General features: G+C 33.9%; 1 protein-coding gene across 1 annotated transcript; it reads right to left on the bottom strand.

The window, feature by feature from the left end:
• Window positions 1-8,341: 8,341 nt before the first annotated feature.
• LOC128239351 (charged multivesicular body protein 1b-like) lies at window positions 8,342-17,199 on the bottom strand. Its single transcript, XM_052955970.1, has 7 exons — window positions 17,042-17,199; window positions 15,707-15,804; window positions 14,573-14,719; window positions 14,203-14,271; window positions 11,649-11,800; window positions 11,102-11,180; window positions 8,342-10,072 (listed from the first exon to the last, which is right to left on the bottom strand). The coding sequence occupies exons 1-7, from the start codon at window positions 17,067-17,069 to the stop codon at window positions 10,031-10,033; spliced, it is 615 nt and encodes a 204-aa protein (XP_052811930.1). The 5' UTR covers window positions 17,070-17,199; the 3' UTR covers window positions 8,342-10,030.
• Between the last annotated feature and the right edge of the window lie 4,673 nt (window positions 17,200-21,872).

Below are 21,872 nucleotides of genomic sequence, written 5' to 3'. Positions count from 1 at the left end.
TACTCAATAATGGGGTTTTAACTAAAATAGCAAAAAAATCAACAACTTCCATTTCATTGATATGCAACAGTTTTTTCAAACTTCCAACATCCAATACAAGCAGGAACTATTAAAACTGCCACCCGCAATCACTAAATCACTATATGTATATGAATTCCAAACCTCTTATACATCATTTTTTTGGTCAGTATAAGTACCACAATTCAATTTATAATACACATTACACAAGTATTCCTATTTGTACTCAATAATGGGGTTTTAACTCAATTAGCAAAAGTAATCATCAACAATTGTGACTTCATTGACAAATGTATATAATTACAATAAAGTATAATATGGAGTTATCTAACCTCATTGTGTGATGGGCCTGAACAACTGTGTGAAGTATTCAGTGATTTAAATAAAGGGTATTGGAGTAATAAGTTAAAATCCCAACTTGTCCTTAAACTTTAACTGGACGCCAACACAGACGCTGGGGCAAGTAGTATAGCCCTCCTTCTTTAAATAGTTGAGCTAAAATGTAATTAACAACAACTTTGATTTCATTAATACAAAATAGTTTTTTTTCAAACTCCGTCATCTGGATAAAATCAGAAACTATTAAAACTGCAAATTCCCATCATAAAATAAGTTGCAGGTCTGAGCTTTTCTAAATATTTTAAAATTCAAAATATAAACATAAATGTTTTAGGCCTTTGCAATCATCAATTGCAAATAAAATATTGTCAAAAAAATCCTTGAAATTACATGTATACAAAGCAGAGTCGTATAATGCACCAGTCAATTGTAACCACAGCCCCCCAGGTCCGGGGAATAGCAGGGACTTTGACTTTCGGTCCAGCCAACCCCGGGTAAATTCCAAACCTGCGGGGACGAACAGATGGTAAAATCCCTGCCAAATGCCCCTGCACCCCAGGGACCCTAGGTAAGGCCAATTCCCCACTATATTTTTCGCGAAGACAAACCACCGCATTCACCCGGCACTGCGGGGTCACCTGAAAGGTGAAAACACAGCCCATTTCCCTGGTATACCCCCGGACCTGGGGGGGGGGGGGGGCTTGGTTACAATGGACTGGTGCATAATAGTGCAGAAAGAGAATAGTGCAGAAAGAGAATAGTGCAAGAAAAACACTTGGTGTTTCAAATACAGAGACGCCTTATTTTGGATTTATGTAAAATGGCGACTGACAAAACTCATTAACAAAAAGTTTAAAAGTACAAGAAAATGGATAAAATCAAAATTTCAATCCAAGCCCAATCAACAACCCCCATGGATTGTTTTATTTGAAAATGAACAAGCCATTAAATCTGCACTCTCACAGATTTACCGTTTTGTCAACTTGTTATTTTTTTGTCTTAGAATGAGCCATTTTTGCGTAAATATCTGCAAACCATTGTTATAAGACTGCTGAGAAAAGATCAGATCCTAGATTTTCATATTTCCGTTCGAAAATTAAATGTTTTATGGCTAAAAGCGTTTCTAGCGGTTTGAGAAAAATGCATAAAACATTATTTTTTTACTTATTTACAACAAAAATGACACCACAAAATATGTTACAAATATCACTCTGATAATGGTCCTTTATGTTTGTATACCAATATATAATTTTCTATGTGAACTTACCGGTTTATCTTTGTGTTCTTGCTTATTATTTGTGTGTGTCTTTTTCCCCCAGACTGAGTTACAACTTCTAAGGGGCATAACTGTTAAAGGCTACAGTACACTTACTTCGTGAGTACTGTACTGTATATATAGTTTACATTTGAAAATGGCAAATAGACTGCTCCACTACCCGGAAGTCAAGTAAGTTTATATACTTCTACCAGTGAAAAAAACAACAACATGTAATTGTAAATTTTTTCCTTTTTATGGACGATATCCTGAAATTCTGTAATGAATATCTCACCGTCGTCCGTGTACAAATGATAGAAAACTGCAGTTATCTAAAAACTCAAATTGAAAAACTAGCAAAGCTAAAATAACAAAAAAGGTAACTACAATTTCTTAATGAGTAACAAACAAACAAAGGGTATTTCTGCTCACGTATCCGTTGAAAATGTACTCGCACCTGTATCTCTCCGGCATGGTTACCATGGTAATCCGTCGGTCGAACGTCCGCACAACGAGCCCGGGTTCGAATCTAGTGATCACTTTAATTGCGATATGGTCAAAATGGCAGTCTCTGTATAGCATAACCAACAGGATAGTTATAACAAATGGAACTTTCCACCAACTTAAAATCCATTTTCATTTGCCAAGTCCTTACACAATAAGTCACTGTGTTTTTCTCAGTTTCTGTCACAAATGCATATAAACCCAAAGTCTTGCGAGTGAGTCTCTAATGGTATCCACTTTGGCATCGACACCATGACAACACAAGGTGCATACGTCCGTACAACGATCCCGGGTGTGAACCTGGTGCTGACTGGTTAAAGCAAATAAAATGTCCCACCACTTCAACATCGAAAACTAAAGTGAGCCTATCAGAGTACCTACACCAGTACAAAACACATACATATGTGAATATAGGTCTTCCTGAAATGTTTATTACACGTATTATTAAATAAATAGTCATATTCGTCTTTCTGAAAAAATCCTGCATATCTCAAATAAGATCAACATTCATGTACAAATGATAAAACAAAACTGCATGTACTTCAAGAACAAAATTGACACAAGGAAATAAAATAAATTTTAAAGATGACTGCAATTTCTGAATCGCAATCAATTATAAAAGGCTGTTTACTCACATATCTGTTGAAGACTGTTTATCTATAACACGCAAGAACATTTCACTGGACGCCAGACGTCACTGTGTTTACTCTGCTACCGTCAACGTGTCCCTTGTGCAGAAATACCTAGCTCTTCTGAAAAAGATAAATGATGACAATACTACTTAGTAATTTAAACCAGACCTTCAACATTACAATATACCACAGATTATACTCATGAACATGTATGTTTAAACTAAAATCTGCTAAATGCACATAAGATTCACATCAATGCGATTAAAAATAATGGCATAAATGAATAAAAAACAAACACTGACTTTCTGACGATTGAATAAAGCAAGTAAGATAGTCTTTAATCTGAACACTTGCTTTCAATTTAAATTTTCCCCTCTAAAAATGACCGAACACCTTGAAACACGTGACTGATTTAAAGCTCGCGAAAGTAATTATAAGATTACCAGGTAACCTTACCAAAAGAAACAAATTAGAACAGAACAGAACAGAACTCCCTTCTACACAAAAATATACACCAATCCGCCAGCGTTTTAATGCAATGCATGATCATTTGATTGACTAAGTAAAATAGTGAATAGAACCCTTGATCAACTTTCAAAGGGTCATTTTTCACGCAACGAATGAACATTGAATAATTAACGGCCGGGGTCAGTTCTACACAACGACGAATTTCTAATTGGCCATCTAGTTTTTATCATATTTAAGGAAACGCATTCGGATAAAATACAAATAACCAAATATATATATAAGGTTAATACGATGTATTCATAATACGTAAAACAAAACGTCATTGAAATATGATCTAGGGAACAGGGAGAGAGGGTTAACATTGACACTCTTAAAACAAAAACTGAAAAATCAAATCACGTCGTATTTGATTTTGTTTTAATAATTTGTATGCCCATTGCTATGCCGATTACAGCGTGGCACATTGTCCTCATTGCTATAATGTATCTGTGAAGATACTGTTCGGAATGGCTGCCCAAATCTGATGAATAACACGCGCGAGCACTCTGAGATTTGGTTGCATCGACTGGCCACGCACCTTGCGCTTCAAAAGGTCCCACACGTGCTCGATCGAATTCAAATCTGGACTTTTTGCAGGCCATTGGAGTGGTTGCACGTTGTTTGCTACAAGCATAACTTGTGTGCTTTCAACCGCGTTATCCTGTGCCAACATCATACCGCGATTGGCACAGATATGAGGTCGAAGAACCGGCCGAATGACGTCATTCTGATACCCCATCGCGTTCATGTTGCCTTGAATGGGTACAATTTGAGTTTTCAATCCAATCAGTTTCAACTCGTGGAATTGTTTACGACTGTCTTTACGTAAATAAGAATCACGTACAGATTGATATAAACAAACATGTTTCTGTCAATATTTTGCACTAAATAACAAAATATAACACATATTGCAACTTTTATAACGACATACCTGTCTGGTGGAGATGCCGGCACGAACCATTCCGGCGGCTTGCGCGCGTTCTGCAATGCTCATTCTCGCCATATTTAATGTTTTTCATAAAAGACGATCCACGGAGAATTCATTCCCACCATATTCGAAAACTACCATGCCATGCACGAGAAACTCGTATACAAGTCTATTTTCGCACATACCGTTCCGCATGTATGATTTTATACATGAGTACGTGTTTTCTTTGAGTAAATCGATAGATTGGTGTGTACAATACAAAAATTACCAAACATTAGGTTTATTGATGAAAAATGTCACATAGCATCATATTTTATATGGTGGCCAATTAGAAATTCGTCGAAGTGCATTCGTTAAATACTGACCCTTCAACACGTTGAACACGCGTTAACATAAACACACACTTAGATATGATGCATTGTGTAGTGTGTTTGAAGCTCTCTTTCTATTGACGTTTTGACAAAAGAGTTGCACTATAATTATAAATGAAAACATTGAATCGTTTCAATAATCTCATGAATATGTCAAGGGTTGTTATAGTTCACACTTTTTAAACCTTTTGTAAAAGACGGTTCTATACAGTTAAACCCCTCCCAAGGTGGCTTGGCTATCTTCGCTTCTTCTTAAGTTGTTCAGAACCGGGGTTGATATTTCTCTATTTAAAATATTAAAATCGATATTGAAAATAGTTTCAGTTGTGTCAAAACCAACGGATTTTCGTCTGAATTTTTCCCGATCATACAAGGCACTCGCCAAGGCCAATGCTGTAGTCCGCAATTTTATACCCTCGTTTTTAATGATTTACTACATAAGATTGACGCCTGCAACAGCAGCTTTAAGATACATAACATGGTGTGCGCATGCCCTACGTCAGCTGACGATATGGTCATTATTTCTAATGTATAAAGGGGTCTCGACGAACTTTTAGATGTCTGTTTTCACCATGCCGGAAAGGAAAGATATTATTATAATCCATCAAAATGTAAAGTTTTAGTATTTAATGGAAATAAAAAGAGCCCTAGCTAGGACATGGAAACTTGGCGATTCACTTCTTCACTTTTTAATATATTTTTTTATCCGGAATCCGATTCATATCACCAGTGAACCTTGGAATACTTTGTAATAAACAATTAAATATCAAGGAAATCATTACAGAAAGCTGCCATAAGCTTCGACAAACGTTCTTTCAGTGTGACAAACTGCGGAATCGGTAAAAACGGACGAAACCCAATCACCTGAAAACGCATTTACGAAACGAAAGTTCTCTCAGCCGCTCTATACGGGAGCGAACTCTGGAGCGGTGTCACTTCGAACCAGTTGCTCCCCTTGGAACGAATACACCGGCAATGCATTAAGTGGATCCATTAAGAGCACACACTTTGTACTCAGTTGTCTTGAAATCCAACCAATTCAAAATATCATTGATTCGAAAAAAACAGCATTCTTATGTCAATTATGTCACGCTGATCCAAATATGAAATTTAAAAATGTTTTTGTCAACAGACTTTTATCGTTTATATCACAAACTATAAAAGCTCAGGGATTAATCCCGGATATATATATTTTTTAGTATTCTAGTCGGTAAATACGAACTTACCTCATACTTAACAAAATTTTCTAAGTCTTCCGTGTTTCCAAACAAATTCGTTGCTATCATTGTGATGCAACAACTAATGAAATTAAATTTTGTTCTGCATAAGGTGTTCTTTTGTCCATAATGAAATGAAATGAACGATGCCGGCTATGGTCCAAACTTATAAACCTCTTAGTTGAAGAACAATTTAGACGCTGGATTTTATTAAATCTGAACCATCAACTTGTTGATATGTTAAGAGGATTTACCGATCTCGACATCACTGACGAATGTCGATTCCAGTGCTTTTATTGTTGTGTCAAATTTTGCAAGAAATATAAATTGACAATAAATGCCATTGTAACCACAGCACAATGTTTTTGTTTGCATTGATGTTATTTTATATGTCTATATTTTGTATTGTATTGTATATATTTGTGTATGAGTATAAGTTACATAAGCTCTACTTCTCCTCACATTTTGGAGGATAAACAGAATAAACTAAACTAAACTAACGCACACGCACACACACATGAACCTACGTATACGCTCAAACACACGTACACAAAGTTTATCTTCGATCATGACTTTTTCTCAAACGGTCATTTATTACTCTATCACTCGACCAATGTGCGTTCAAACTATACAAATCAGTCAGGTTGTCTAAGTGTATGGCATGTACATGTTCTTATATCAGAAACTCTAAAGAGCAATAGACAAATGCCCAAAATCATAAAAAAAGGCAACACCGATCCCAGGGACCACAGTATATGCCAGACAGGGCCCTGTACTCGTGGCCGCATTCCGAGACCACGGAAGACGGAAGCCGGTGCGGCCAGAGAGGTCAACGGTAAGCCAGATGTGGTCCGGTATTACAATACACACATGGGCGGCGTAGATCAGGGTGACATGCTCATGAGTTTTTACAACGCTGGACGAAAAACAATTATATATTAAATATTTCACCTTTAAACATCACCAATGATTCCGTAAACAACGTTGTTAACTTAACGTTGTTAAGGGCTGCACTCCGTATGCTAATATAGCGGGAAAAAGAAAGAAAATTATCGAACACTGACATAAACTTGGTATCGATATGTACAATGCATTGAACTTACTAACTGAAGTACCACATAGTTTACAATTTATTTATTTTCGCATTTTTTTCGTGTTTTTTTTTTCCATTTAAAAAGATTACTAGGTATGTCTACCTAGTAGAATTCATTCCTTATGCGTGATTGGCTAGTCGATGTCATCATGTGATATTACCAAGTAGTGTGAATAGCTTAAATCCAATCGTTTAGGATAAGCTTTTGTTCTGACCCGATTTTTTTTACAGTTTGGTATATTTTTACAATTATGATATCAAAGAGTAAAACATTTTATTAAATAATTGTCCTGAGATTCGTTACCGAATTTTTTTATTGCCAATCTGGCGTATAGTCCCTTTAAGTTCTGAACGATGGGCCCTAGCTATTGGGTAGCCAAATTAGTTATTTTTCAATACAACAAATTCAGAGCAATACATGTACACACGATCTCGAACTAGACGCCAAATGGCGGCATGTCGAGCCCGTTCAAAGAGTCTTTGACACATACTGAATGCTCTACCATGCAATTTTAACACAGAATAATGCACCAGTCATTTGTAACCACGCCCCCCCCCCCCAGGTCCGGGGAATTGCGGGGACTTTGACTTTCGGTCCAACCAAGCCCGGCCAAAATCTCCACCCTGCGGGGACGATCTGCTGGCAAAACCCCCGCCATATGCCCCCGTACCCAAGGGACCCTAGATAATGTCAATTTCCCGCTATATTTGGCGTGAAGACAAAACCACCGCAGTCACCGGCACTGCGGGGCCACCTGGAAGGTAAAAACACGGCCCATTTCCCCGGCTATCCACGGTATACCCCCGGACCTGGGGGCGGGGGGAGGGGCGTGGTTACAATTGACTGGTGCATAACATTGAGTTAAAAAATACGTGTATATGCGAAACTACGCCTCAGCATGTTGAACCTGCATGGAAAGTGTGTGTTTTTAAAAAAACAACCTATAATGCATGGTAAAGATACAGCCCGAACAGGGCTCAGTTCCAGACCAGCCCTATCAACAGTACTTATTTTGACGATAATTACTTCTGGGTGGAACAGACCTGCGTCTTGTGCGTGGCACGCTGCATCCCCATGGTGAACTTTCATGTCATTTTCTTTTGAAAAATCCAATAATGCATGGTCAAGATACAGCCCAGACAAATTCAGTCCGGACGGACGCACTCACTCACGCACGCACGCACGCACGCACACACGCACGCACATACACAGAACCGCCATTGAGACAACAGTTAAGCTCACTGCACTTGGGTTTCACATTTAAATGAAAGCTTACATGCATAAATAGAAAGTCAAGTCAGAACATCATTTTGAAAATAGTATGCGATGTTTTCATGATGCTGTAACTGACAGTTTTGAAATTATTGCGAAACTTTATGTGGCTTGACATGTTTGGGTACTATTATATATTTTTCATGACAATTAATCTATAAAGCTGAGGTTTGCTCATTTGGAAATAATTCAGTAAATATAAAATTACAACATATCATCATTTATTCATTACTTTCAGATACAAAAAATCATATAAACCAGTTTCACTATTCACAAGTTACAACAAAACAATATATCAACAATCACATATTGAAAGTTATTCAAGAGAAGTCAAGAATTATGGACAATGTACACATATATCATTTATAAGTATCACTACTAATTATTGTACAATTGTATCAACATTTTGATATTGACTATGTACCTAGGTATTCCAAGACCAACATGTATATTTTGTACAAAAAGACCACCTTAAAATCTGACAAAAATTCACACAATTAATGCACAGGTCAACATGTACACAAAGTCATCATCTTATTTTTGTTCAAATACAAAAAGCATTGGCTGGTCCTTTAAAATAGAACTGAATCATATTTGAAACCTAATTATTGCATAATGATAATAAAGATCAATAATTTTTAAGTGTTGTACAATATATTATTAAAAATAAATCAGTTTCATATGCTGGTAATCTTGTTACAAACTAGTCTCTGGTCGGCATTTTCCGAAACACACGACTGACTTGCTTCCCTTGGTATCGCTATCCGCACTGTAGTTGCTTCCCTTGGTATTGCATGTTGTTGCCATGTTTGAATGATGCATGAACATGAACATATAATTAAACTTAACCAATTATTTTTAGTAATTTTTGCAACTTCTTTAATGGCAATGATTCTATTCTATATGGCCTTAGCCAAATCAAATGATGACATTGTCAATTAACTTTTTAATGGCATTTAAAGGCAGCCAAGCTCATTTATAAAGATATAAAAGAATTTAATAAAGCAAATAGATAATGACAGAAAAAGCATATATTGGCATAATTCCCTCAAAATAATAAGTAAAGAAATGGCGGGTCAATTTCTGGCTAGAATCAAAATGATCTTTTTTTTAGATATATTTGGTACTATTTTTTTACGGTTTATGTAGAATTTCCATTCTAAAATTAGAACTGGGCATATAGAGTTAGACTTTTCACAAGAGGTGTTTCCTTTTTGTTGTCATTTTGCAACTTTAGCACTGATAATGTTATCAAATCCAAATGATGAGCAATGTATAATTTACTTTTATATGCTTGGCTGCCTTTAAACCATATTTTTCATAACATGAATATATTAGAAACAATATTGCATTCATTTATACCAGTATAACGGCTTTGGTATTAGAATAGCATTACAGTTTGATAGATAAAAAAGTCAATGATATAATTCAAATATTGTTAAAAAACATATACTAGACTCTTAACAGTATATGAAGAATTGATACCACACTATTAATGGTATTCTTACCATAATAGTAGTAACTAAATTGTTAATGCATTGTATGTACAATATCTATATATTCCAGAGTGAAAATTTCCACTTCTATAAGAGTATAGAAAAATCATTCACTGATAAAAACTGTGATCGAACTTAGCACAAGTCCTGCAAATTTTGGCAGAGCTTGTTCAAGTCCTGATTTTTACATAGCACGGTTAGTTTCATTTTTTATGCCAAGAAGTAAAGTATGATTTTGGGATGGTCCATCAAAAAGACGATTTCGGTGACTGTAGTAGGTTTAAATGCTAGGTTTAAAGAGTAAGTTTGATGCGACACAATTTGTTTTGTTTTTCTGATCTACAGTGCTCTTGCACATATTGAAATCTCGACACTGATTGTCCCATTTGTTCATGAATCACATCTGTCGAAGCTTGGCCAATCTCTGTGACAACTCATCCTGAGAAAAGAAAATCATACAGTGGTTATGAATTAATATAGAGGATAATTGTTTGTTTCTAAAGATCGTAATATATTTCACAGAGTTAGCACCAAAATTTGTATTTCCCCAAAATTGACTTTCGATGTTCATGAGGTGAAATATATTGCTATCTTACACTGAAACGAAAAATTATCTTTTTATTATAAGCATAAAATTGGAAATAAAATTCATTTAGAAAAACATGCCACACTATATGTGCACGTAACGTCATTTCGGAAATAAATTTGTTGAAATTGTGTCCTTGCCTTGTTCATGCTGATGTTTGATTTATAACTGAGAGCAGGCTTAAATTTCAAAACAGTGAAAAATATCAAATTAACTTTTTTATGTTTGAAACAGTGAAATATCAATTTTATTTCACTGATAAATCTGTATAAACTACCGAAAAACACATATTAAATGTATTTCCTTTTATGCTCATTGGAAAAATATCATGTAATCCTTGCTTATAATTTCATTGCTTTTAGAAATTTCAGTTCCTGTGTTGCTTAATAAAAGCGTTCTTTACGATTTAGGGTTGAAAATTTGGAAATGACATCATCACAATGACTTTATGAGGTTATATATTTCTCATGCATTTTTTAAATACATACAAAAAAAATATTTTTAAATTTTAGAATAAAAAAAAGATCTTTTTCTTTAATCGGCATAGGATCAAAATTTATTTCTGACACTTGTGGTCTTAAGATATTAAGATACTTTTCACCCGTCTGTGCCACAAGTTATTGCTTTCTTTGATCAATTAGTGAAGTAAATATCGATCTAAAAGCAAAAAAAATTACAAAATTCTAAATACAGTCGAAACCCATTGGCTTAATACCCCAGGCACTGGCCAGAAAATTTCAATCCTCGTGAATATCGAGCCAGGTGGGAATATTAAAAAACTGTAAAACAATTCGATCCTTTACATTCAGTTTGAGCCAATGAGGAAATCGAGCCAAGCGATATCGAGGCAACAGGGCTCGACTGAATCCATCATATATTTACCTGTTCCCCTGATGCAGCCGCTGTGGACTGGCCAACAGTAGATGGCTCGGCAGATGGCAGATCCATGTTCAGCTCCAAACTGGAATAGCAAAACAAGTTATTTGAATATTTGTGTTTAGTAGTAAATGTTCTGCAACAATATTTAACACAAAATAAATGGTTAATACCATTTTTGTTCACGTACAGTCAGCTGTATTTTGTATTTTATATACTCATGAGAAATACACACAAGTCTTTTTAAAAATAAATATGTCTATACAAGTTTCACTGCAAAATAAAAATAAGGTAGATACAGATGTACATGTCGTGTTTTTTATTTCTCTAGGTACATTTATAAGACTTTTCTAACAGGACATTGAAAATTTATCCCAAAAGGAGAAAATATTAATACTCGAAAATATCTGTCTGCTGGCAATATTAATGGGGGGTAAGGTGCAAAAATCTACTAAAGGACAGAGACCTGACACAAACATTTTTTGTGACGCCTTAAGTTAATACGAAATAAGATAACCATCAAGAAATTCGGCAATGTATTTAATTTACTTACCCAGCCTCATCTGCAACTTCCTGCATGAGGCTGTCGACTTGACCTTGTGGTGTGGACAGCGTGGATGAGTTACACATTGTGTTCTCCATGACTTGTGACTGAACATCAAGGTTCTCAAATTGTGTCTCAAACCGGTCCATAAGTTGAGAGACCTGAAAAAAATATACATGTAAAGTTTTAATGTTTTAATTGTGAAAAAAATTGAGCAATTTATCAACTAAGAGACCTGAAAAAATATACATGTAAAGTTTTACTGTTATACTTGTGAAAAAATTGAGCAATTTATCAACTAAGAGACCTGAAAAAATATACATGTAAAGTTTTAATGTTATAATTGTGAAAAAAATTGAGCAATTTATCAACTAAGAGACCTGAAAAAATATACATGTAAAGTTTTAATGTTATAATTGTGAAAAAAATTGAGCAATTTATCAACTAAGAGACCTGAAAAAATATACATGTAAAGTTTTAATGTTATAATTGTGAAAAAAATTGAGCAATTTATCAACTAAGAGACCTGAAAAATATACATGTAAAGTTTTAATGTTATAATTGTGAAAAAAAATGAGCAATTTATCAACTAAGAGACCTGAAAAAATATACATGTAAAGTTTTACTGTTATACTTGTGAAAAAAATTGAGCAATTTATCAACTAAGAGACCTGAAAAAATATACATGTAAAGTTTTACTGTTATACTTGTGAAAAAAATTGAGCAATTTATCAACTAAGAGACCTGAAAAAATATACATGTAAAGTTTTAATGTTATAATTGTGAAAAAATTGAGCAATTTATCAACTAAGAGACCTGAAAAAATATACATGTAAAGTTTTACTGTTATACTTGTGAAAAAAATTGAGCAATTTATCAACTAAGAGACCTGAAAAATATACATGTAAAGTTTTACTGTTATACTTGTGAAAAAAATTGAGCAATTTATCAACTAAGAGACCTGAAAAAATATACATGTAAAGTTTTAATGTTATAATTGTGAAAAAAATGAGTAATTTATCAACTAAGAGACCTGAAAAAATATACATGTAAAGTTTTAATGTTATAATTGTGAAAAAATTGAGCAATTTATCAACTAAGAGACCTGAAAAAATATACATGTAAATTTTTAATGTTATAATTGTGAAAAAATTGAGCAATTTATCAACTAAGAGACCTGAAAAAATATACATGTAAAGTTTTAATGTTATACTTGTGAAAAAATTGAACAATTTATCAACTAAGAGACCTGAAAAAATATACATGTAAAGTTTTAATGTTATAATTGTGAAAAAATTGAACAATTTATCAACTAAGAGACCTGAAAAAATATACATGTAAAGTTTTAATGTTATAATTGTGAAAAAATTGAGCAATTTATCAACTAAGAGACCTGAAAAAATATACATGTAAAGTTTTAATGTTATAATTGTGAAAAAATTGAGCAATTTATCAACTAAGAGACCTGAAAAAATATACATGTAAAGTTTTACTGTTATACTTGTGAAAAAAATTGAGCAATTTATCAACTAAGAGACCTGAAAAAATATACATGTAAAGTTTTACTGTTATACTTGTGAAAAAATTGAGCAATTTATCAACTAAGAGACCTGAAAAAATATACATGTAAAGTTTTAATGTTATACTTGTGAAAAAATTGAACAATTTATCAACTAAGAGACCTGAAAAAATATACATGTAAAGTTTTAATGTTATACTTGTGAAAAAATTGAACAATTTATCAACTAAGAGACCTGAAAAAATATACATGTAAAGTTTTAATGTTATAACTGTGAAAAAATTGAGCAATTTATCAACTAAGAGACCTGAAAAAATATACATGTAAAGTTTTAATGTTATAATTGTGAAAAAATTGAGCAATTTATCAACTAAGAGACCTGAAAAAATATACATGTAAAGTTTTAATGTTATTATTGTGAAAAAACTTTGAGCAATTTATCAACTAAGAGACCTGAAAAAATATACTGTGAAGTAATCATCCTCATACAGGTGAAAAATTGTGACAAAAATTAGCAGTTTTTCAGATTAGAGGCTGACAAAATATACAATGAAGTAATCAGCTTTGTACAGGTAAAATGTTATAATTTTGAAGAAATTCTTGAGCAATATTTCATATGAGTAAATAATTTTGTTTGTAGAACTAAATGCTATTTAGATCAAGGCTAGAATTAAAGCTAGCATTTTTTACATTGAAAATCATTTTCTATAAAAAATTGTATTTATTGTGAACTCCACAATTCTGATTTCAACTTATGTTTTTTTTAAAAATCTCAAACACCGTACGTCCCAAAATCCCAAGGCATCTGCTTTAGAGTAAAAACGTAACAGAACTAATATCGCAATTAAACTAGGGTGCCATATAAGCCGTTTTAGGTATATTTTAAAAATTGACAAGCTTCTATGTGCCCTATTGGGGAAAAATGCTATGCCCTTTTTCAGTCCTGGAGGGAACTCTTATTAGGCTAGCATTAAACTGGCTAGCATTAAATTGTAAACTTGCTAGCATTAAACTGGCTAGCATTTAACTATCATAAAGGAATACCTTTTCAAGATTCATGGATTTCATTGCAGACTCCATAGATTTCACAACTCCTGCCATGGATCCTGTCACCTGAAACACAAAGAAGACAACAAGGTTAAGTTTATTTTGATATTGAGAAATAGTCTCACATCATTATAAACAACCCAACATACATGTTATATATGTAAAAAACATGGGATTGGAAAACAAGCGTCATAGATATATATGAATTCCTTTCCTGAGAGAGATTAACATGTTACTTAAAATTTAATTGCATGACATAATGATTGCATGATTCAATTAAAGTAAATAGACGTGAAAACTATTTTCAAAAAAGTATGCAGAGAGCTAGTATATACATTAATGTGTGTATAAAACATTATTTGTGTACCTGTTTCATGGTGAGGGCTGATTGCACTCTTGCACTGACTGCATCTATTCTTGCGCTCATGCGACGATAGTTCAGGGCCTGGTTTTTCTGTCGGATGGAGTTCTCTGCATGAATCTTAGCACCTTCCAGGTTACCTTTTTGAATAGCCTGTAAAATGGTTAATCATAACTACAATCAAATATCACAATCTTTTACTACCATACAATTATTACAGTAATCAAAACAGTGAAAATATTTACAACACATGTTAGGGTTATGGCCAGGTTTTAGACAGGACAGGGTACTGCAGAAGAGGGAGAGGATCCTAAGAATGAAAAGGGGACATTTTGTCACACAGTGAAGAACTACCTTAGGGACTGTGTTACATTGATGTTATACTGGCAAATGTGTGTATGTATTAATTATCTTGTGATAAGTTTAAATCAAAACAATAGCAATATTTGACAGTATTTTGTATTTAAATATCTGAAGGCAGAAGACTACCAATGCTATTATACCCATGACCAGAAAAGTGACCATGCTGGTCTCTATTAGAGCAGAAGGGTGTTACCAAAAAAAAACAGGGTGCACCAGGGTGATCAAATAAATCAAGCATATATGTATTTTCAAATCAATAAAATAACATATGGATTACATTCACTGTTTAAAATTTTGGCCCATTCTGCTATCCAAACAAAATGTAAGTACCGACTTACTATGTGCAAAATATTGACGATGTCACTTTCAAAATGACATTATGTCACCAATAAATTTGGCATGCTTTTCAGATAACAAACAGTAAATGTCATTTCAAATGAGTTAAAACATAGAAAAGTCATCGAAATTAAAACTTTTGATGAACAATCCAAATTCTTATACTTTTGCTTGGCATCAAATTTTTTAACAAGCCCTGCTATATAAAATTTGAATTTGAGCAAGCCCGGAAGACATTTTACAAGTGCAGGGCTTGCAGGCTTGTGTTAATTTTGACCACTGATAGAATAGAAATGCTCTGTTTCGAGTGAGAAATCAATTTTGTTTCATCTTTTGGCTGCACCACTCATGAAAATATCAATTTTGGTGTTCACAAGATGCCATAAAATTAATATCTCACTGAAAAACAATTTTTTTTTATACATATTCTATTTACCTTACCTTTTTTAACTTGACCTTTTCTTCTTTTTCTGACTTTTCTGATTTCTTGGCATTGCGCTCCAAATCTTTCGCAGCAAATTTCAAGTTGAACAAATGTTCTGATCACATGTTAAGGTACATTTTGCAGAATAATTAAATATCATTTATTAATTAAATCAAATACCATTTATAAATTATTGTGTATGTCTTAATATTTACATAATGATTCAATCAATTAACATATTGTTCCTTTAATTGTTGCATGTGAAATAGTTGAAAGGTGTCAGGTTAGCATAGATGTTAGCATTATCGTTTTTCACCAAGGCAAACCGGGTGTGATTTCTGGCCTCGGCAAGTGTGAGTGTGGCTGGTGGTCAACAAGTTGAACAAGTGTTTTTGCAAGTGTTTTTTCTCAAACTTCCCCCCTCCCCCCCAGCAACACAGAAATCTCATTCACACTCAACATCGTGCCAACAAGTGTGACTCAGAATAATTTCATATAGCTTTCTTCACAATTATTGTATATTAGATAAAGTATAAGTAAAGAGCTAATAATCCAAGACTACTAACTAACCCTGACCCTATCTGGTTATCTGGCTAGCACACTCGCTTCTCACCAAGGCGACCTGGGTTCGATTCCCGACCTGGGCTCCTGTGAGTTTGGTTAGTGGTCAAACATAGATCTGAATAAATGTGTATATTGAGTGTGTATACATGTACCTAGATCTACTTTGGCTTGTACATTTTGTTATTTATTAGTTTATTAGCAAGGCTTAGCATATTCCTGGAATAGGTCAACAACCGTACTTTGTCTGATAATAGAAATACAACAAAGATACACTGAAAATCTTACTTGCAAAGTTTTGAATTTTTTTTCCAATCTTTACAATGCCAAAGGCTGTTGAATGTAGAGTCAAGAAGTATACGTACCTTTCCTACACTCTTACAACTTTCTAACACTTAACCACAGTTTTGCCAGAACAAATCGTGAAATAAGTACAACCATCTTTAAAGAAGGGATTAGGAAAGGCAGATCCGTGATTGCCAAGGTATTTGTGTCATCTTAAAAGAGGAGTTTATTGTCAATGTACAGTAAATATATAAGGTGTGATAAACCAAACACTTTTTAAAACTGACCTCCAATAACTTGACTTTCATTTCTAGAACTGGAAACAAAATAATAGTCAAAATGAGATCATAGAAAAGCATACAACCAAGCCATAATTGGCTAGCATTTCACAACACTACTTCCTGAGTTCCTCTAGCCAAGTTCCTTTCACTTCTAAAATCAAATTGATCAAGCCTTTTTAACGAATTAAAAAACATTTTTGGAAGCGTAACACATTGAAAGGATACTTTCCATGTTGCCTCCGCCGGAAAACATCTTTATTTCTTGTGAATTGAGTGGGAAAATAGAAAATAAATATATACAAAGTATGACTGTTCCTCAAATGATTTTGACAGATGCGCTGAACGTCATCAATTTATGTGTATTTACAAAAGTCTGAATGTTCGAACCGCTTGATAGGTTGCGGTCAACAGTTATGAACACTCACCTAACAAACGTTCAATAAGTTAAAGTAAGTGTTAAGCCGGGGCAAAATCATTACCAGGGACCTATTATGGTTTATAAGTCCGTGTTATTTGGCGACAAACATTTTTTTTTTCAAATATGTTATGTTCAAATGATTGAGAACCATCTATCATTCCTTGGTGATAATCTGTACTAACCGACAAAGGTACGAGTCAGTATTCAATCCAGGACACTCAATTTGGCCTTTGCCAAATATAAGACAGGTAGGAACATCCAGGTTTAAAAGAAAACTAAACTTTGCAATTACGACATGCTTTCACGTCTTTATATCCTTACCGCTAGCGGATCCATGAAGGCCGGGTTCCATACGGTTCGCACCGAACTCAAAATTGTCCAAGAGAAATTAAATGTTATTATGTTGCGAACTGTTAGCATATAATAAAGCAGAATGTACCATTGTTTAAGACTAAATTAGCCAATATTTTCTTCGGAGAAAGTCACCATAAACCTTCAATGCAACGGTTAATTAGAGCTTATTATAGTATATGTATTCTTATCGGATGTTAGGCCGGAGGGGTAGCACGTGCAAAGGCGCCCTCCATTCGAACGTAAACTCCTACAGAAGACATTGTATACGCTTAAGAATGTCATTGAATGTCTATTTCTTGATAACTCGAGGATTTGTCATTGAAAATATGTATACATTTTGTTCAAACTTCAAATGTTGATCGTCTAGTACTTGCATAACTCTCTAGAGCTTATTGTTGTAATAATGTAAAAAGATACCATATATTCGTTTATCAATTCAGCCATCCGTTTGCATCACTACTATGAACCAATGATTTCGCTATCATGTACGTTCATTATTACTAAATACCCAGAGTGTGTATACCACGCAATAAATTGCGTCATATATGTTTCTTCGGAGGGCAACATTATGCTTCGAGGAAAGACTTTGAACAAAGATAAATTCACGTTTTTTTCACCATTTTAAATAAAACATACTGCCCGAAGCCCCCTTTTATGAACCAGCTAGTACAATATTCGGCTTAATCCTTATTTAGTATATCCTTTAATCTTGTCATACAATAATGCCGCTGTGTACCCATCTAGTGCCGGCGTTCGCGCGTTGTGCGAAGATACAGACGGTGTAATTACTAGTTCTGTGCGTTACGTAGTATAGCGCAGAACTTTTGTCTTAACATTTTGGCGTGCAAATATTAGTGCGCGGTTTAATCGGGTGTAAAAGTCAGGTGACCAATGGCTATTGGTTGGCGGTTTTTCAAGCAACTTACTAAATAATCTTTTATTTTGACCACCCAAGTAGGTTTTGAAGATATAACAGTTTTGTCCTCTCTTAGCTTCTTTTGAGTTTCACTATTTTTATGAAATCGGTAAAGGATTCACACAATTTCTTTATCAAATAACCTCATACTTTTAAGGTGATGATGTATCGTTTACATTTCATTAAATCAACCCTACAGAAATGTTAAGATGTGTTCGATCTTATTGTAATGAAAACGTGAATGTTTTTTATTATTTATTTTTGAAAGAATTAACAAATAAATCACAATATATACAACGCATTTGGCACAAACGACCTGATTTATGAATTGTAAAAACATAAAATGTATAAACATATAAAACAGGTGTATATCAAAACACAGCTATTTGATTGAAAACAAAAAGCATATCTCCTGACTTCTGGTTATATTATGGTTATCTGTACCAATTCTCATTTGAATATCCTTAATGTTTTTGAGTATGTAAGCTTAAACAAGATAATAACATATATGTATGAAAATGAGTAAATTATAAATCACAATTTGGTCTTGTTAAATTTTAAAATATTGTATTAATGGAATGAAGTAGCTATACATTGACTAAGGTTACACAAAAATAAGTAAAATATAAATCACAGTGTACGATAGCATAAGGCTTTATATCTCTGATATGAAGTTAAAAAAAATCAAAAGTATATACATAACATGAAAATAAGAAAAATATAAATCACAGTGTACAATAGCATTAGGCTTTATCTCCCTGATATGAAGTTAAAAAAAATCAACATGAAAATAAGTAAAGTATAAATCACAATGTACAATAGCATTAGGCTTTATCTCCCTGATATGAAGTAAACAACAAAAAATAAAAAGTATATGGGGAATATCTCTGTGGAGGTTTCCCTCGTCTTCCCGATCTTCTCAAAGCTTGGGCTGAGGGAGGTGGTGGAGGCGGTGGTGGAGTAGCTGAGGGAGGTGATGGAGAAGGTGGTGACGGTAGTGGTTGTGCAGGTACAGAAAACGTTATCATATTGATAACAACACACTTGCATCTATAATAAAAGTCACCCGTATACAATTATTTGGATACGTATGAGGTGTCAGTTTGGGTCAAAGTCCTCAATAGTTAGATCTATGCTAGAGAACACAAAGTGTTCTTTGTTTCTTTTGAGTAGCGTAATGTAAAGAGAAATATCAATAGAGCGGAGGTAAACTGTACCCAAAATTCTCTCATAGCGTTATTATTGGCTAATAAGGTATTAAGAACAAAGCATCGTGATGACAGCTCCAGCCATCATCCCACCCTACACAGTCCATAGGTCAAAATGATCGCCCCCTTGCTGATGCTTTTCAACAATCCTATAAATTCCCTCATCTCTTCACATCATCATTCATTTTTGTCAAAATGGCACCAGTTCGTCAAGAAAACAAATTTATGATGAATGTGGGACAGGGGAAGAAAATGGCGGCTACCTCCTTTAGGGGGGTAACCTATGTTCATATTAGTGATACTCGTAAAAATAAATCTGTGTCCTTAGCTCTTCATGAGCTAAGGAAAATGGTGGATGCTTTTGCATCCGTAGAGGAATTTGACAAGGAGATGCATCCGGTAAGTTTTTATTACATTTCTTTTCATATACTTTAATTATTTAAGGTATTCTATTGAACAACCTAATGTCTACTTGAAAGAGATGAACTTAGAGCTCACTTATGATGCTTGTTTATCAGAAATATTTTACTTGGTATCTTTTCTGCAATTATTCATTTATTTTATTTCTGTATATTACCACACACACCATCACACCATCACACTAAGAACATATATGTATATATTGCAGTCACCTGCTCCCACGTATGAGGATATTTCCCCGGCAAAGGGGGTAAGATTTCTTATCATAACCATGTTGTTGTTGTTTTTTGTGGCAACCCCTACTGTAAATGATCATGAGTCTGTTTAATAGGTTACTGTATCGAATGTATTGGCATATCATCAATTTAATTGATGTTTGAAGGATAAACGATTTCTCGCAATTGAGTACAATTTACTAAACTGTCAAATATTATTCTCCTTTTTTTATACTCCAAGTCAGGTGGGGGTGCCTCCCTCAAGCCAGGTGGTAGGAGCGTCCGCTTCAAACCAGGTGGGGATGCCTCCTCCAAGCCAGGTGGTAGGAGCGTCCGCTTCAAACCAGGTGGGGGTGCCTCCTCCAAGCCTGGTGGGGATGTCTCCCTCAAACCAGGTGGTGAAGGCGTCCGCCTCAAGTCAGATGGTGTCCCCTCCAGAGATGGTACGTAATTATCCATTTGTTCCTTTTTTAATTGAAGTTTACAATTACTTTATCTAGCACATTTATGATATGAACATCACTATATAGACTGTTGTTTTTTTGTTTTGTTTTCTGATTACATTAAACATCACCTGCTTTGCAGCGAACAATCAACCTGGAGTCTGAGGAGATACAATTCGTGGCTGTAAGTGTCTTTAATAGATATATTTTTTTATTTTAATGTACAGCATGATATATTGTTAGTCTTTTTATAAATTTTTATCTCACTTTACAACACCAATAAACAACCTCATTAATTTATTTTATTTATTATTATTATTAATTTTTTTTTGGCAGGTTGAGGACATGTCTGACGAGCTATTTTATACCATTCCGGTATGTTGTATCAATAACTAAAATATCAGACAAGATTTCAATATTTATTTTCTTATAAGTACAATACAACGCAAATGCAAATAAAGTTGATTATAATTGAATTCAAACAATTTGTTTAACATACCCGGTAGATCTTACATTTTTATTTTTATTTTTTTATTTATTTTAGGTTACATTTCAACAGTAGAGCAGTAGATAACATCACACGAAATTACATGAAATTAGATGTAATTTGGTATAAAACATAGAAATTATATGTCTTGTATCTTATAATGTCCATAAGCATATGATTTAATTCCATCTTCTAATAAAAATCTCTTGTCATCAAAACTGGATAATCGTACTTTGCTGATTGTTTCCAGATAAATTTTATGGAACTATGACTTCTTAATGAATGCATTGTTGAGTGCATTTGAGAATTATTAAATAATACATGTTTATAATCATTAAGAGTCAATGATTTTTTAACAACCGCTTTTGATAATCCTTTTGCTCTTTTCTCGTCTATATCATCACACTTAAATGCATACATTTTCGATCGCAAACCGCAATATTCACTAATACATTTCTCATTTGTTTCACTTTTCATTTTTCCCATTACTTTTTTGTTGAAGTCACTATATGAAAAATGATCTTTAGGGAAATCTGATGTGTCAAACAAATGTGAATAGGCCATTATGTCTTGGAAAATGTCCGGTGTTGTACAT

The sequence above is a fragment of the Mya arenaria genome, chromosome 6, assembly GCF_026914265.1.
Source record: "Mya arenaria isolate MELC-2E11 chromosome 6, ASM2691426v1".
NCBI classification, from domain to species: domain Eukaryota; kingdom Metazoa; phylum Mollusca; class Bivalvia; order Myida; family Myidae; genus Mya; species Mya arenaria.
Note: the sequence above shows the minus strand (reverse complement) of the source record. Positions and strands in the feature narration are given on the sequence as shown.

What these genes read in the sequence shown, in the direction of transcription:
- LOC128239351 (XM_052955970.1), bottom strand. Translation starts at nt 17,069, where the DNA reads ATGTTTTCCGGCGGAGGCAACATGGAAA. An exon ending in AATCCATGAATCTTGAAAAG is followed by an intron (nt 11,801 to 14,202) that starts GTATTCCTTTAT and finishes TATTTTTTTCAG; the next exon opens with GTCTCTCAACTTATGGACCG. An exon ending in CGGCTGCATCAGGGGAACAG is followed by an intron (nt 10,073 to 11,101) that starts GTAAATATATGA and finishes TTCTTTTCTCAG; the next exon opens with GATGAGTTGTCACAGAGATT.